The sequence below is a fragment of the Tupaia chinensis genome, unplaced genomic scaffold, assembly GCF_000334495.1.
Source record: "Tupaia chinensis unplaced genomic scaffold, TupChi_1.0 Scaffold000662_1, whole genome shotgun sequence".
Taxonomy (NCBI): Eukaryota; Metazoa; Chordata; class Mammalia; order Scandentia; family Tupaiidae; genus Tupaia; species Tupaia belangeri.
The window spans coordinates 203,657-221,768 of record NW_006160184.1 but is presented as its reverse complement, the minus strand read 5'-3'; the positions used below and the strand labels follow the sequence as shown (position 1 = coordinate 221,768).

General features: G+C 38.1%; 1 protein-coding gene across 5 annotated transcripts in view; it reads right to left on the bottom strand.

Annotated features, from left to right (window-relative positions):
- The window catches only part of BLZF1 (basic leucine zipper nuclear factor 1), a 116,318-nt gene that overhangs the window by 96,576 nt on the left and 1,630 nt on the right, over window positions 1-18,112 (bottom strand). For 4 of the 5 annotated variants that reach the window (XM_027776334.1, XM_027776332.1, XM_027776331.1 and 1 more), the window contains exons 3-6: window positions 9,848-10,287; window positions 6,595-6,794; window positions 3,732-3,860; window positions 1,633-1,852 (exon numbers count right to left, since the gene is read on the bottom strand). In XM_027776334.1, the coding sequence (XP_027632135.1) occupies window positions 1,633-1,852; window positions 3,732-3,860; window positions 6,595-6,794; window positions 9,848-10,287 (989 nt within the window). Of the gene's footprint in view, window positions 1-581; window positions 663-1,632; window positions 1,853-3,731; window positions 3,861-6,594; window positions 6,795-9,847; window positions 10,288-18,112 lie in introns of those variants that run through there. The other variant, XM_014592158.2, reaches the window with a different exon arrangement.

The following is an 18,112-nucleotide window of genomic DNA, read 5'->3' as shown; positions in this document are numbered from 1 at the left end:
AAGCCATACAAGCCCATCAGCATCTATTCAACTCTGCTTGAAGAGCAGAAATAGCTTGGACAGGAAATGAATGGGTATGACCATATTTCTATATGGTTATAGTTTGGCTATCCTTTCATTAGCACCCTAAAATCAAACCTGTTCATAGAAAATATCCAGCAAGATAAATAAAAGTTTAGGGCTTAAAAGAAAGTTCCAGAAATCCTTTTCTTTTGGTGAGCTTTAGAAGAGACATCATGTATTATCTGGAAAGTATTATCTATTGTAATTATATCTATGTAGCTTTATTCTTTTCTTACCCTGAGATATTTATTAAGAAAGGGCAATCTGGAGTCCAGCATATAAAATATCTTTGGGGATATACAATCTGTAAATAGAAAGTGATATTACTTCTAGCATTATAAGAGCCCAGCTCCCAAGTAATGACCCTTGAGTAATAAGACAGTACCTGTAGTATGCCTCCAACATATTAAATGTTAAAGTGCAATAAGTTCTCCCTGGCAGTGATTGCAGCAATTGAAAGTTATATTTTCATATCTAGTATAGGGAGGAAATCATCCAATATTTTTGTTTGTAGCAAGTTAGGTGATTGGAGATAACTCAGCAAATGGATTATCAGGACAGTTTTCTGTGCAAGAAGCTGGATCCAAAATGTGTAGAACCTAAGGAAAATAAGAGGCAATGTCTTACGTGCAGTAGGGACTGGAAAAGCTTGTGGTTTCAGTGATGTACAACTACCTGTATAGAGGTGAATTTTGCTAATATGAAACTACATGTTAAAAACCTGAATGATGAATTTCACTAAGAAAATTTACTACTTTTATGAAAAGGCTCTAAATTTAACAATGATGCTTGGTTATTACAGTACCCAAGTTACCTATTTTTTTAAAATGATCAAATAATGCTTTTTTTATGGATATTTATGGAAAGCATAAAAACGTGGAAGAAAATAAGGCTGTGTCAATTTTTATCCTTGACTGAAAAGTACCTACTACCTGCTTTTTTTAATCTTTCATTCAATTGCTTGGAATAAAGACTCTGCTTTCATTCTATGGAGGGTCTTCAAAAAGTTCATGGAAAGCATTATCATGAAAAAACTATGCATAAATTTCAAAATTATTTTTGCACCAAAACACATTCATATTTTATTTCCATTAGCCCACAAATTTTCTGAAGTCACCTCACAGTAAAATGCTATTCCAAAGTCTTTGAATACTTTAGTTTTTATTTGTAAAATTATGCCTTTTCATTTTCTTTTTCGCATTTGTGATGTTTTCTGCTAACAACCATTTTCTTGTTTCTGAGTTCCACAACACCATACTCTCCCCATTCTACTCCTGCTTTGACTTTTTCCAAATTGTCTTTTATGGAGACCCAAGACCTTAGAACTCGGGTTGCAAAAAGTTCTCCAATTACAGGCAATGATCAAATGTCTGGTTCACAGTTCAGCCTTCATGTGCACATTCTCCCAAGCACCATCACATGATGAACATGGGTGACTGTGCAAGGGAAGTAGGCACTGCAACTGGATAGGCACTGTGAAATGAACCAGGGAAAGGAGTTTCTCTGTGTTATGTCCTTTTATGAAGGGGAACACAGATGACACAAATCACAAAGGAGAAAACATTTTACCGATTCAGCCATTTTTTCAGCTGGGGTGCTGCAGAATTCAACTGTTGATGTTATCTTCTTTGGCTTACTAATGTCAACGTTTCCCAGGAGGTGAGAATGTACTGCTTTAGCCAGCTTATGATTTGTTAATGCTAGTTCTGCTGTGCTGTGGGGCTGTGCGACAGGAGAGTAAGTCTGCTCTCTTCCCCACTGCAGAGAAATTAAGAGTTCCTCCAACAATCTGCATAGAATACACATGAACACTGAATGTTAAAAATAGGACAAAAATACAGAAATCAGTCACAGTAAATAAATGAAAAACAATATAAGACCTCTGTCCCTTATTTTTCTTTCTCTGAGTTCAATAAAAGAGGAAGTCTGTTCAAGCAAGTTAGAATACAGAAAACATCTATCAATCTACTAGTTTATTATCTGGAAATTAGTCAACAAACCGTACTTTCTTTAGTTCTCATATTTTAACATCAAACCTACTGATCGATTAGTGCATATATTTCTTTTCTGGTGAATTACATTAATTGACTTTTGAATGTTAAACCAACCTACAATTCCTGGGATTAGTCCTACTAGGTGAGAACATATAATATGCTCCTTTCTATATTGTTCAATTTGATTCACTGAAATTTCGTTAAGGATTTCTGCATTTATGGCCATTAGAGATACTGGTGGGTGGTTTTCTTGTGAAGTCTCTGATTTTGTTATCAAGATAATCTTGGCCTCATAAAATGAGCTGGAAGCTGTTCCCTTCTCTATTTTCTATAATTTGTGTTTAGTTTTATTTCTTCCTCAGATGTTTACTAGTATTCAGATATTTACTAGTATTCACCAGCAAATCTATAGAGGCTTGGAATCCCCTTTATTGGAAGGTTTTTAACTACAGATTCAATTGCTTTAATAGCTTAGGGCTCTTCAGACTTATCTATTTGTTCTTGAAAAACTTTTGGCAGTTTATCTTTTAAATTTATTTTATCTAAACAACTGAATTTATTGGCATAGTTATTCATAACATTCTCTTACTATCTTTTAGGACCATAAAACTATAGTGTATACCTCATTCTTGATATTGATGTGTCTGCTCTCTTTATTCCCCTGATTAGACTATTTAGAAGTTTCCCAAGTTTATTTAACAAACTATTAATAGTATTCGGCTTCCTATTTATTTTAGCTCTCATTCTTGTTATTTTCTCCCTTCTGTTTACTTGGAGATTGTTTTTGGTGTTTCTCAATGAGGAGCTTAGATTATTGATGAGACCTTTCTTCTTTTCCAAAATAAGCATTGAAAACTACAAACTTCCCTCACAAATTGACATTTTGATACTGTGTTTTCATTCAATTTCACTTATAATTTACTCTTTGACTCTTACTGAGTAATAAGTCAATTATATAAACCTACAAAGAACTTTAAGAAAGACTGTCAATTTGATAGTTTTGGAGTATGTAGACATGAAAACAAGCTCTAATTCTATAGATCTTAAAAATGAGCTCCTTCCAGGAACCAGCAGTTAGCGTAATGGCTATGTCGCTGGACTCCCACGTAGTCGACCGCGGTTCGAGTCCCGGACCCGGTGGCTTAAACTCACGCCGGGCGCGTGTGCGTGCGTGCCCAAGATCCCGAGAGGAGAATGGAGGAGAAGGGATTGCGGCGTGGCCATCCCCCCTGGGGGGTGATTTCCTGCTTTCTATCTCTCTGTCTCTCTCTGTCTGTCTGGCGAGCGCACGCGCCCTATAGCAAAAACCTCTCAAAAAAAAAAAAATAAAAATAAAAAAAATAAAAGAGGTCCTTCCATAGGAAAGACAAATAGATTCCTTGGCTTCCAACAAAAACTATACATAACCCCTACAGCTATAACCAAAAACCTCTTGTAAGTCCTGAATTTCTTCTGTTATAGATAAAGCTAATTCTCTCTCAAATTAAGAATGTGAATAGAAGGCATGTCTTCAGTGTTTAGTCCTCCTCCCTCCCAGGGCATCCACTGCCAAGTGTGTCTCAAAATATGTGTTGGGGAAGATATCACATGCAGACAGATGAAGGAAACTGTCAATAACATGAGATCCAGACGAAGGCAGAGGAGTGTGGAGTGTGGTGTATAAGCAGACTGTACTTCTGAGTGGCTGTCATCTCCAGACGGAACTGTTCTCGCTCACTCAGGAGATCTTGTATCGCACTGTGCGCATCGCGGTTCTGGCGCTGTAGTGCGGCTCTTGAGTTGGTTAGCTCATCTGCCATGACCCTGAAAGAGAAGAACCTCTTACACATAAATTCTCTAGCAAAAACATAGTTTACAGAAGTTAACCAACTACTTTGTAACTGTCACTTCACCACTAATAAAGATGATTTACTTCGCAGTTTTTAAATTTTCAGCAAAAAACATTTTAAAATGTTATGAGCTTTGAGTTCATTAGAGATACAGTTAAAAATTCATTTACAGAACAAAGGAAACAGTTATTTAACTCTGCTGTATAGTGACTATTTGGAATGCACCACCATCTTATTTTAGGTTGATCAAATTTGTAAAAAGTTAGTAAATGTTTTAAAATATATAAAAATTAAAATATTTCAACATAAAAGTTTGTATTAAAAACATACATATACGTTTTATTTATAAAAAGTGAGTATTCAATACAAACTTTTCTACATCTTGTTTTTGTCACTTAATTTATCTTACAGATTTTTCCTTATTAAAAGATACAGCTATTTCATTATCTTTTTATTTAAAAAGCTTCATGTTTTCTGCTAATTGGATGTATTCAATTTATTTAACCAATTCTCTATTGATGGAATTGACACACAACTTTAAAATATGGCTGGCCTCACAACTGTTAAAATTTATGTCTCAGAACACATTTACTATTGAACTTAATAGTAGTTGAAAATAATTTGACATCAAAAGGATAAATCAATTAAGGTATCAATAGGTATAGCTTCATGGGGTGGTGGTTAAAGCAGCTGAGTTCCCTATGGTTGATTGTGTAGTTTGAGTCCCTGGCCAGGTGGTTTAAAAAAAACTGGGTGCATGTGAGTGCATGCCCAAAGTCCCGAAAGCAGGGAAGAGATGGAGGAGAAGGGATTGTGGTGTGACCATTCCCCATGAGGGGTGCTTTCTCCGTTTTCTCTCTCAATTTCTCTATCTCTTATATGTGCACATCTTCTAGTAAATAAATAAAAAAAAAAAGATACCCATAAAATTGAGTTTAATCTTGATTGCCCTTAGTATGTTAATATTAGTGTAGATCAGGATGTTGAAAAAAGTTACATATTGCAATAATCTAAAGAACACGCATGACTTGCCTCTTAAACTTTTCAGTAAGAACTTCATTCCAAAGTCAATAAATGTTAAGTTTACTTCTCCAGATAGTAGAGTATACTGGCACAATTGGAAAACAAGTAAATTAAGAACTTTAAGAGAGTAATAAACTACTAGAAAATACCATATGTATTAGAATAATGAGGAAAAACTTTCCTAAAAATTTATTCACCAACAATCACTGGTTCTTGAAGTACTGCCTGAAAATCTATGGTGTTTTGTGAGATGATTCAATTTAAACTAATAGTTATTAAATATACTATGTATGAAACAGTTTGCTAAGCACCAGAAATATCCAGATAAAGAACATCCAGATAAAGAACATCTTGTTCTCTCATAACTCAAACTTGAGAGATAAAGAAGAAAAACAGACAAATATATGGCAGATAATATATGGCAGTTTTCCAAGCACCAGTGCGTTCAGAGGCCTGGATTATGGCCCTGGAGTTTCAACTTCTATCTTGGAGTAGTTCATACAGTATGTCGTGAAAATGGCATACTTTTCTATTTGTGCACAGAGAGAAAATGGCTGAGACCTCTATTGTGTGATGAAGGATGAATATTAGTTTAGGGAGTGAAAATGATGTTTGGGTTTTCCAGATAGAAGTGTGGGAAAATAATTTAGTGCAGCTTTTTGTGATTTTAATATTTACTAATAGTCTATGTTTATGATTTTGTTCTTATACGTTGCGCTTGGAATGGTTTCCACAATACAACAGTAACCTGGAACTCAGGAATGTGGGAGGATGTTTCTCTTGCCTCCCCCTTTGGAGGAAGAACAATCTGCACCTTAAATAATAAATGAAGTACTCTGAAAACCTAATCAGGGGAACCAGCAGTTAGCGTAATGGTTATGTCGCTGGACTACCACGTAGTCAACCACAGTTCGCATCCCGGACCCGGTGGCTTAAAACTCACGCCAGGCGCGTGTGTGTGCGTGTCCAAGATCCCAAGAGGAGAATGGAGGAGAAGGGATTGCGGTGTGACCATCCCCCCTGGGGGGTGATTTCTAGCTTTCTGCCTCTATCTCTCTCTCTGTCTGTCTGGTGAGCGCACGCGCCCTATAGTGAAAATCTCTCCAAAAAAAGCAAAAACAAAACAAAACAAAACAAAAGCCGCAGAAGAATTATTTTTTTTCTTTATTCACGGTAATGTGCACAGGCATTAGAGTGCATGCGAGAGAGAAAGAAAAGCAGCTTCCACACAGTTTGGTCATGCCGTGTGTGATCCCTTTCTTCCAGTCCTCCAGTCACAGGATCCTGGGCATTCTGGAATGTGCCTGGCATGAATGGATCAGGCTGATTAGGCTAGAGATTCAAACTGCAGTTACCATGTGGGATCTGGCTTCACTTGGTTAGTCTGTGTTACCACTGCCCCTGAGAGCTGGCCCCTAATTAGAAAATTTTTTCTTTTTTTGAATTATTGTATTTAAGTTTACTTATTTAATTTTTGACCAGAGAGGGACAGAGAGAGAGAAAGTCAGTGAGAGAACCAGCCACCAGGTCCAGGATTTGAACCATAGTCAGTCATGTGGGACTTCAGCACCTGCCATCCCCCCTAATTAGAAATGTTCACACTACAGTCTCCTTTCCTGTGCTATGGGTGAAAGACTGGATAGAGCAGAAACTAGGAAACGGGATACTATTTACAGTAGGTATACCTGCTTGCGAGGAATTTACTTCGCCATACATCACACTGTATTGACATACGTTCCAGCTGTTCAGAAAGCTGAGCAGTGCTTCGACTTAGGGCTTCATTTTCTAAAATAAGCTGGTTTTTCTCTCGGGCTAGACGTTCAAAGTGATACTGAAGATCATCCCCAACAGAAGCCACCAGCAGCTTTTTTAGCTCACGATTTACCTAGAACAGAACATAAATAACATGAGCCCAAAGTAATGGCTTCAGAATAACAAAAGTAACAAAAGGAAACTGTGTTTCAGTGTAACTGAACTACTTAAGGTCAGCAGGTGATATGGCGGTAAAGGGGCTAGATCCCATATGACCAAGTATGTGGTTTGAATCCCAGACTTGGTGGCTTAAACTCATGCTGGGCATGTGGTGCGTGTCCAAGATCCCAAGAAAAGGGATTGCGGCATGGCCATCTTTCCTGGGGGGTGATTTCTCGCTTTCTCTCTGTCTCTCTCTGTTTTTCTGGCAAGTGCACGCACCCTATAGCAAAAACCTCTCAAAAAAAAAAAAAAAAAGAAAGAAAGAAAAAAGAAAAACAACAAGGCATGTATGCATATGTTCTCAAAATCCTGAGAGAAGAATGGAAGGGATTGTGCTGTGACCATCTCTCCGAGGGGGTGATTTCTCACTTCCTCTTTCTCTGTGCACCTTTCTAATGAGTGCATGAGCCCTATAGCAAACCTTTAAAAACAAGTGTATGTCAAAAGTGATTTTGAATACTTAAGTTTTGCAATACACAAAATTGTATCTTCTCTACAGTTTGTGTAATCATAAGCTGGGCCTCTTCTAACATGGTACAAATCAATATCATGAAAACAATAAACTATTTCCACTCAACTCTTTAAGAAAAAAAAATCAAAAAATGAAAACAATAAATTTTGCTAAAAGAACTGACAAATTTACTAGACATTTATAAATTTCTTTGTACCTTAAGATTTTTACTTTTAAGAATTTAGGCAAAGGGGACCAGCAGATGGCGTAGTGGTTATGTTGCTGGACTCCCACATGGCCGACCACAGCTCAACTCCCACACCAGGTGAACTGAAACTCATGCCAGGCGATGTGTGTGCATGTGCAAGATCCCAGGAGGAGAATGGAGAAGGGACTGTGGCTTGGTTGTCCCCCATGGGGGGAGTTATTTCTGTCTTTCCCTCTCACTGTCTGTCTGTCTGTCTCTCTCTGGCAAGCACATGCACCATAAGGCAAAAATCTCTTAAAAAAAAAAAATCTAGGCAAAGAAAGAAACCCAATAATATCTATAAGTACATTTTTTTGTTATTAAAAAAAGCAAAACTTGGAACCAGCAGATGGCGATAGCGTAATGGTTACGTTGTTAGGCTCCCACATGGCTGACTGTGGTTTGAGTCCCGGAACCGGTGGCTTGAAACTCAAGCTGGACACATGCACCCAAAATTCAGAGAGGAGAATGGAGGAGAAGAGACTGTAGTGTGGCCATAACTCTAGAGGGTGATTTCTTGCTTTCTGTCTCTTTGGTGAGTGCATACAATCTTTAGTAAAAAAATCTCTCTTTAAAAAAAAAGAAAGAAAAAGAAAAAAATTAAAACAAATGTCTAATAGCAAGTACTGCTATATGGTACAGCCACTAAAGAACACTGTGGCTATTGATAATATTGTAATAGAATATTCTGTGTCATGGGAAAAGATTAACAACTAAAGAAAGCAGGTTATTAGACGAAGTAGGCCAGTCAGTGATGTGGTGGTTAGGGTGACTAGATCTCTCAAGGCTGACTATGTGGCTCAGAGTCCCAAACTTGGTGGCTTGAAAAATACACTGAGTGTGTGTACATGTGTGCCCAGAGGCTCAAGAGGAGAATGAAAGAACAGGGACTGCAACATGGCCATTCCCCAAGGGGAACTTTCTTTCTCTTCCCTGAGTACATGTGCCTATAGCAAACTAAAAAAACAAAAACACAGAATGAACTTGATAGTGTATACTTATACAGCTATATCTGAATAGTACGATTATAGATGGCACCATTTTCACTGTGTTCCTATTTCCTAAAATGTTTACAAATGGATATGTGCATTTGTAATCAGAGAACAGTTACTTAAAAATTATTAAAACAGGGACCAGCAGTTGGCATAATGGCTATGTCACTGGACTCCTATGTAGCCAACCGCGGTTCGAGTCCCAGACCTGATGGCTTAAACTCACAATGGGCGCATGTGTGTGTGTGCCCAAAATCCTGAGAGAATAGAGGAGAAGGATTGCGGGATGGCCATCCAACCCGGGGGGCGTGATTTCTCACTTTATTTCTCTCTTCTGTCTTTCTGGAGAGCACATGCGCCCTATAGCAAAAACCTCTCCAAAAAAACTTACTAAAACATATTAAAATATACTATTAAATACATTGAAATATATTTAGATGAGAGATGCTAACCAGAGTCATGAGGACCAGCATCTAACTAAAAGATGTATAGTCTAATAAAGAAACAAGGGAGGGGAGGGTACAGTCATTTTAATAAGATGGTAAAGTAAAGCAACACCATTAAACACTATAGATTACTTTTTGTTTTCAATGACAATACAATGCCTTATACCACCATTCCCTTCATTCCAAGCATCATGTGTAAACAGGCAAAAGTACTTGGGATTTATGGATCCAAAAACATGGCTTGCTAACAAGTCCATTTTTTCTTTTTCTTTTTTTGCTATAGGGCGTATGCACTCACCAGAAAGAGAGAGAGACAGAGAAACAGAAAGCGAGAAATCACTCCCTGGGGGGATGGCCACACTGCAATCCCTTCTCCTCCATTCTCCTCTCAGGATCTTGGGCACGCACGCACCTGCACCTGGCATGAGTTTAAGCCACCAGGTCCGGGACTTGAACCATGGTAGGAGGCTACATGGGAGTCCAACGACATTGCCATTATGCCAACTGCTATTTTTTCAAAGTCTAACTTGGCCGGTCTTTGATCCGGTAGTTTATAACTATAACCTACTTTTACAACATATAGGTGGTTTTGTCCAAAATACCTCACATCTCCATGTTTAACCAGGCTTAGAGTGTAAGTTTCTAAGACTATAGAGGCCATGACAGAGAATGATACATTTGAGAAGTGTTCCCGAGAAATGACAAATCCATGAAGACACATAGATAAATAGCATTCCCATGAAGAAATGCAGTTTTCTAACATGCAAGCTTAGGAGATCCAGGTGTTAAAGGAGTAAGACTCAAGAAAGCCATCAAGGCTGTTCTTACCTCTGTCTGTACTCGGAGCTGGTTTGACAGACCTTCTTTGTCCTGCAGTAGCCTCCTTTCAGAGTTCTTAAGCTTTTCTAATATTACCTTTAACTCTGAGAGTTCCTTCCTAGGTTCTATAGCTCCCTCTGGCTGACCAAACAATTCTCCTTTATGATGTCCCAGAGATTTAACCTTTGTATTTTTATTAGGAAGATCATGAATTATAGCAGCTTTGGGAACTAATATTCTCACAGCTTCAACCTCCACTGCTTTTTCAGCAAGAATCTTCCCCAGCTGAAGAACTCCTGGGCTCTCAGACGGGACTGCTTTCTTCCGTGGACTCTGAAGGATATGGTGCTTGATGGACTGGACTCCAGACGTGACCTCAACAGACTGAGGTGGCTCCTCAGTTTCCATTCCATCTCCTGCTCCTCGAATTGGGGTTGAAGTAAGAGCCACTAAAGAGAGAAAACAGAACATGAACTACTTACTAAAAATAAATACAAAGAAAATGCCAAGGCATGCTTTACCCTACCTTCAGAACTATGAACACCAAAAGAATGGAAAAGACTCAGAATGTAATTTCCAAAATGATCATGTGTTGTCAACAAAAGATGAATAAGATCATAAGTTCACACTTTCCTTAAGTAAAAGGCTTCTCTCTTGGTAGAGAATGCAAGAGATCTAGAATGAGAATTTGTAATTTGGACTCACTTCTATTCCCTAATATGACCCTGGGTGAATAACTTTACCATCATTGAGTACTGCCCACTTTGCAAAATGGAGATAACACCATGTGACAGGATTGTTGTGGTGAGAGAGAGTGAGTACAAGGTAAGTGCCTGGCATACTGCAGACCTCTTACAGTAGGCAAATATGAAAATCAGTATCAGTGAGACATATGCATATTTCAAACTATCTACCTCAAAATTTAAGACGACTGGAAACAGAATTCCTCTTTTTAAAAAAGGATAAAGAATGTCCTTAACCTCAATTGCTATTAAATATATCCTAGTTATGGCAAATATTAATGACTTTTCATTGTAGCTGTGCAGTTAGAATTTACTCATTTGCTAAAACAGCAATACTAACGTCTTAAAATTAAACCTAAAGAGTTTCGGAAGTAAAAACATGTTAAAAGAGGATGATATAATCTATAAACATTCCAAACTGAAGCAGCCTTGGCTGTCATCTGGGTTCTTGGATTCTGGCCTTAGAAATGGAATACTTTAGCTAATGCACCACAGAAATGGCAAGCTTGCTCAGGGTAATGTTAAGAAACAACTATGAAAACTTTACCCAACAGGGTGTTTGATAGCAAGAGAAATACCTAACAGGAATACTTTCTTAAAGTTTCTTTGTTAGGTTTCCACTTTTCATTTTCCTTTCAAGTTCATATACTTATTTCTTCTGTGTATGTGTGAACAAGAGAGAGAGACCTCTGATGGGATCCTCACACTGTGATCTATCCCATCTTAACTGCCCTGGATTACAGGCATGCACATGTCTAAATTAACCTCACATTACATTTAGATTTACTTGATATTTTTATATATTTGTATTCATAATAAATTTTATAATTAAAATTTTCTGTTTTGTTCCAGATTTCCTGTTTTTGATTTTATGGCTATGGTCTTTCAAATTATTATGTTATTTACTATTTTATTTTTGGATATTTTGAGTTTTTCCAATATTCTCTACAATAAAAAATGCTTTAGCAAACACTTTTACACCTGTAGATTTTTCTCTGAATTATTTCTTTCAAATAAATTTCCAAGGATAGAATTAATGCATTCTGGTGAAGATCTGTATTAGGAATTGCCTTCCCAATCACTACCAATGTATCAATAGATCTATTCTTTATATCTTTATTTAGTTTTATTTATTTACTTTTTGCATGCTCGGTACCTACAGTTAATGCCTTTTTTTTTTCTTTCGCTAGAGAGCACATGTGGTTGCCAGAGAGAGAGAGACAGAAAGGAAGAGGAAAAAGCACTCCCCTTGGAAAATGGTCAAACTACAATTCTTCCTCCTCCATTTTTCTCCTGTTAGGATTTGGTACATGTACACACACTTGCGTGTTTTCAAGTCATAGGGTCTGGGCCTCAAACCACCAGGTTGGCCATGTGGAATCCTGCTGCCTTAACGAGACCACAAAGCTGGGCAAATACAAATCTTCAAAAAAATTTTTCTCTCTATTCATGATAGAATGTGTGCATGTGCATGTACAAGCACATGAGGAAGAAACCAGAGAGATGAGCACCCTTCACAGGGTCTGGTCAGGCCCCAATCCATTCTCCAGTCCTCAAAGTCTCACATATCCAGGGCACTTACACTTGTGCCTAGTAATTCCAGGCTAAGTGAGGTGGGGATTTGAACCACAGCTACCATGTGGGATCTGTCCTGAGCAGCACATTACTGATGTACCACACAGCTCGCTCCACTGATACACTACTTAAAATAAGAATACATGTAAAGGGTTCAGAATGGGGTCTGGCACAATAAATACACATTAATTGTGGAGTACGATTGCTTTTGTTACTATTCTTTTAAAATATTTCTAATAAACAGATATTGATGAAGAAGAGAAATAAAATCTATTTAATGTCACAAAATGGAATTCTCACTTATGTTCTCTTATACTAGTCTTACATCACTAGACAAAGCTTTTTTTTTTTTTTTTTAAATTTAACAGATTTCCTTCCCCTAGTTTTTCTTATGTGTATAGCAACATAAAGGGGATCCTGAGACAGGAAGTGAAAATGCGTCTGGGGTATGTTAATGTCTTCTTCCTCTTCTCTCTCTCTCTTTTTTTAAGTTTTTCTACAGGTCACATGTGCTCACCAAAGACATACACAGAAGGTGGGGGAATGAGAAATCACCCTTCAGAGTTATGACCACACCACAACCCCTTCCTCACTCTCTTAGAATTTCGGGCATGCACATACATGCAAACAAGATGCCGTTTTTGCGACTCAAACCCTGCTACTGGCCATATGGGATCTAATGCCTTCACCACCATGCCACTAGCTGGCCCCTAATGTATTCTATTTTATAAAACATTTTACACTAGGATAAAATTGTGTCTTTTCTATACGAAATGCAAACTGAAACACCCTTGAACCTTGGGACTGACTCTTTTCAAAAAGACATGCAAAAGGATACTTGAGGAAATAAGAAGGAATCTGGGATACTAGTTAAAACACACTTAGTATATCAGCTCACAGAAGGAGAATTTCTACTGAGCTGTTCTAAAGATAGAACATGTTCTTCCCATGTTCTTGAAAGCTGGTTTTTATTCTGTCTAGCTTTAATCCAACATAAATTTTATCTTCTCAATAAGACATTTTGGTACTTAAGAAGTTGTGTAGGATCATGTATTAACTGTAGATTAATAAAAACAACAATGGGACCAGCAGTTGGCATAATGGCTATGTTGCTGGACTCCCATGTAGTTGATCACGGTTCGAGTCCCGGACCCAGTGGCTTAAATTCATGCTGGGCATGAATTTGTGTGTGTGCCCACGATCCCGAGAGAAGAATGAAGGAGAAGGAATTGCGGCGTAACCAACCCCTTGGGTGGGTGATTTCTTGCTTCTGTCTCTCTGTCTCTTTCTCTTCTGGCAAGCGCACGCAACCTTTATCAGAAACCTCTCAAAAAATAAAAAAATAAAAATAAATAAAACATCTAAGAAGTTTGTGGCTCATTCTTCTTGCACTTCCTATGCTTTTCACTACTCGTCTAACATGTATTCATTAGGTCACAGAAAGTCATGGCATATTTTTTCTATGTGAAAATGTGTCATGCCTTTTCCAACGACCCCACAGAATAGGAGTTGGCAGACTTTTTCTGAAAAGAGCTTTGGACACTAAGAGGTAAAAACTAAGGATAGTGTACTTACATGACAGGAAATAAAATTCCTTATAGATGAAATATGAAGTATAATAATAATAACTGAGTAAAGCCGTTTGCTAATATAGGTCTAATAATGTGATGAACAGAATTGTTTTTTATTGGGGATAACACGTGGCTTAACTGGGGATCAGTGTTAGTGTTCCCGATCATCGAACTGACAGCAAACTGACTTTCCTCAGGAGGTCCGAGGCCACAAGCTGCCAACTGTACATCCAGCAATCTATCCTTCCAGCATGAGGGAGGCCCAGTCATAGTAGGACATACTGTGGATGCTGCTCCATGGCAGGGTGAGGCCCTGTGGAAGGCCTACGTTTAATTCCCTGCCCACCCTAAAAGTCAGGTGCAGTGATGCACACCTGTAGTCCTAGCTCCAAGGGAGACTGAGGCAGGAGGTAGTGACACACTCTCTTAAAAGAAAAAAGAAAATGGAAAAGTTAAGACAGTTCCAGATAAACAAAACCAAAGACAATTCATCACCACCACCCCTGTTCTAGAACACTGAAGCAAAAACAGTATGATTTTATAGTCTCTCACTGAGCAAACATGTCTTCTTTTCATAAACTAAATCTATGAAGATGAGTACCGTGAAGCAGCAGTCTGAGGTAGTGGGAAGAACACTAGATTCAGATGCACAGTGACTAACACCCCCAGGTCACATGCAATCACTTAATCTCTCCCTTCTCCCATCCCCTGGTTCTTTCAGGATACTACAGCAGCTTCATAGTACTTTAAAATAATTTGTTTCTCTTACAAACTAGACTGCTGAGAGCTCAGCATACAGAGACTGCCTTGTCATTTTTGTATCACCAGCTATAGAAATGGAGTGTGGCACAGAAAAGATGAAACGCTTAATCAAGTTCATCAGTCTGTTAACATACTACCTAAAAGATTTCGGCTTAACACCCAATAACTAACTCACTTAAAAGCTGTGTATTTTTTTCTTCCCTCCACACTAAATCATTAATTCTTAACTTGGTTACAGTCTGACTTTTCAGAATATATCACATTAGCTATAAAACAGTAAAACAAATTAGGGCTCATCAACTGATAATTTTATATCAGTAGTCTTTTAAATGTTACTATATCATTTGGTTATTATTAAGAAAAATGTTTCAGAAAATGCATATAAAAGATCAACATTTATCAAAGTACAATCTGAATAGTCTTTTTGCCATGGCCTCTACAGATTAAGAGTTTCCTGATCAAATAGGCGTGGCTAATGCCACATACTGCAACCCTCTGAGATGCGTGGTGTATGTGAGTGTGTCAGAGGTGTGCAGATCTTCTAGAGCATAATCTCTCATTTAATCCAGCATTTCCCAAACTTATCTGCTCATGGGGTTCTTTTCCATCTAATACTGATGATCTTACAGAACCAGTGTTAGACTGTACCATGGAATTACACATGTTTAAATGTCTCAAGCCTTCCTATTTGGTCTTTAACTAAGTTGTTTTACTTTAATAGCTTCAATTTTACTGTTGAATCCCCAAAAAAGATTTGGATTTTCTCTTACTATTTATCGTATGTTTCTCTGTCATAAACAATCCTAGCAGTGATGATATGTCTCTCCTGTGATGTCAGCATTGCTCAATCATCCCGAGAGGAAGTTCTGTGTCTATACTGAACAATCAGGCTTTTCTCTGTAGGCAGGTATGGGAAGTGCAGACAACTGACAAATGTCAACCATAAGTTCAGACCAAGCAATACAAGGAACTTTGTTCACTAACAAGACTTAACATTATAGTAAGCAGGATTAAGACTGACAGTTGTATTATCTTCCTTATTAGATAATTAAGATAAAATGAAACAATGTATGTGAAAGTGCTTCATAACTCCAATCCTCATTACAAGTAAAAAAAAAAAATTAATTTCACAGAGGTCTTACAATAACTGTTTTTTGTTTGTTTGTTTTTTAGTTTTTCTGGAGAGGTTTATGCTATAGGGCACGCGCTCGCCAGGAAGACAGAGAGAGACAGAGAGACAGAAAGCGAGAAACCACGCCCCCCACAGGGGTGGATGGCCATGCCGCAATCCCTTCTCCTCTCGGGATTTTGGGCACATATGCACACGTGCCCGACGCGAGTTTAAGCTACTGTGTCCGGGACTCAAATCGCAGTCAACTACATGGGAATCCAGTGACATAGCCATTATGCCAACTGCTGGCCCCTTAGTTTTTTTTTTTTTTGGGCATGTGTGTTCACTGGAGACAGAAAAGAGGAAAGTGAGAAATCAGCCCACGCGGTGCATGGACACATCGCAATCCTTTCTTGCCCATTCTCCTTTTGGGATTTTGGGCACATACACACACACTTGGCACAATTTTCAAGCTGCCAACCCGGGACTTAAAACCATGGTTGGTCATGTGAGAGTCCAACATCTTAAGCACTACCGCCACCTACTGGCTCCACAATAACTTTTAATTACTAATCATAACACATATTTAGGTTTTGCTTTTAGCCAAGCACCAAACCAAATGCTTTCACATTGTCACTCAATTCCTCTCGCTTCCTACTAATTTCCAGTTTGTTACTTTCATTAGTCTCTGATTTACTTATTCTAATAATATAAAAGTCTTCTGACAGTTCATGAAATACTGTGGCACATGGTTTAACTGAACTGAATTCAATTCAATTCAACATTTCTTGGCATGATCTTTATTCCCTATTTCCTAAACATGTACCAGTCCTGCTTTACAGAGACTTTGTTGCTGGACATCTGCTTACTGTGAAGACAGTTTCTAGAAGAGTTTCCCATCTCTCACTGCCAGCTTCACCTGCAGAATTCATGACAACCAAAGAGTAAGGTGGGTTAGGGAGAGGTCACTTGGGGCATGGTAAGACTGTTGCCTGTATCTAAGTGAAGACGGGCAGAAGTTCTTGAAGTTCTATGCTATAAGCTCTTGAACCACAAGGAAAGAGATCTGGCCTACTGACAGATTTGAAAGTTATTAGTTACTCAAGACCTGAGGAGAAGAGAAATTGTGCTGAAAAACATTGATATTTAAAAGCTAAACCAGAAAGAAAGGAGAATGAAAAAGAAAGAACATGTAGCTAGAGCAGTGCTGTCCAAGTGAATTTTCTACAGTGACTAAAGTACAACAGCTACCAGCTATTTGATTACTGAGTACTTGAAATACAGCCAGTGTGACCGAGAAACTGAATTTTTAATTTCTAAAATAATATAAATTTGAGGGCTGGGTGGCAGCACTGCAGTAAAACCTGGTGCTCTAAGCCTAACACACACTGGAAGGGTCCTGGGTATGCCCCTGGAGAGCTCCCAGAGTATACTGGACACATATACACCCATGATCTGAGCTGACTGGGGCTGGGTCACGGTGTGGGGACACTGGTGAAGGTCGTGTCTCTCCCACCTTCTCTCTGCCTCTCTCACTCATGGAAGAAATGAATAAATGAATTTTAAAAATATGTATTTTTTTAATTAATTAAAGGGATACGGCATAGGCTGAAAATAAAATGTCATGTAAGTCATGGAAAGCGAGTATTTTACAAAGTAGGCTGATAGTACGAAGTACAGAGAGGACAGGGAAGACAGGACTAAAATGTGACTACCTTATTTAGAAAATGTCATGAGTTGAATTGTACCCCTAAATATTCATATATTGAAGTCCTAACCTTAGAAGTATCTTAGAATGAGACCTTACTTGGAAATAAGATCACTGCAGACATAATTAGTTATGATGAAATCACACAAGGAACATGGCGGATCTCTCATCCTATATGACTTCTGTTCTTACATAATGTGAAAATTCAGACACAGAAAGAGGTACACAGAGAGAATGCCAACTGAAACTGAAGGCAGAGATGAGGCAGGCACATATCTGTAAGCCAAGAAGCACCCAACACAGCCAACAGACCACAGAAGGTAGGAGAGAGGCCTGAACAGACCTTTCCCTAGTGCCCTCAGAGACAGCCTCACATTGCTGACACTTTGAGCTTGAATTTCTAGCCTTAAGAACTGTGAGAAAATAAATTTCAGTTGTTTTAGCCATGCAATTTATGGCTTTGTTACAGCAACTCTAGACAATTAATATAACAAGAAAGAGATTGTTGATATGTTAGTTGCGCATCTACTTAAACCTTTAAAATGTATATTCTTATTTATTTACACTTAATCTCCTAATTGGTAGGAAATACAGGCATAAATATTTATTTATATACTCAATGTTCAAAAACAAGTGGTCATCTAATAAAACTACTTAATTGTTGCTCAATTGTGTATTGAAATCTTAGAAACACTGCACTATAAAGGTAAATGCAAGACCTCTGACAGCATAATGCTTCCCGAAGGATCTGTGAGATTTAGTTCACTTGCCACAATCCCTCTTTCCTATAGTTGTAACTTTCCT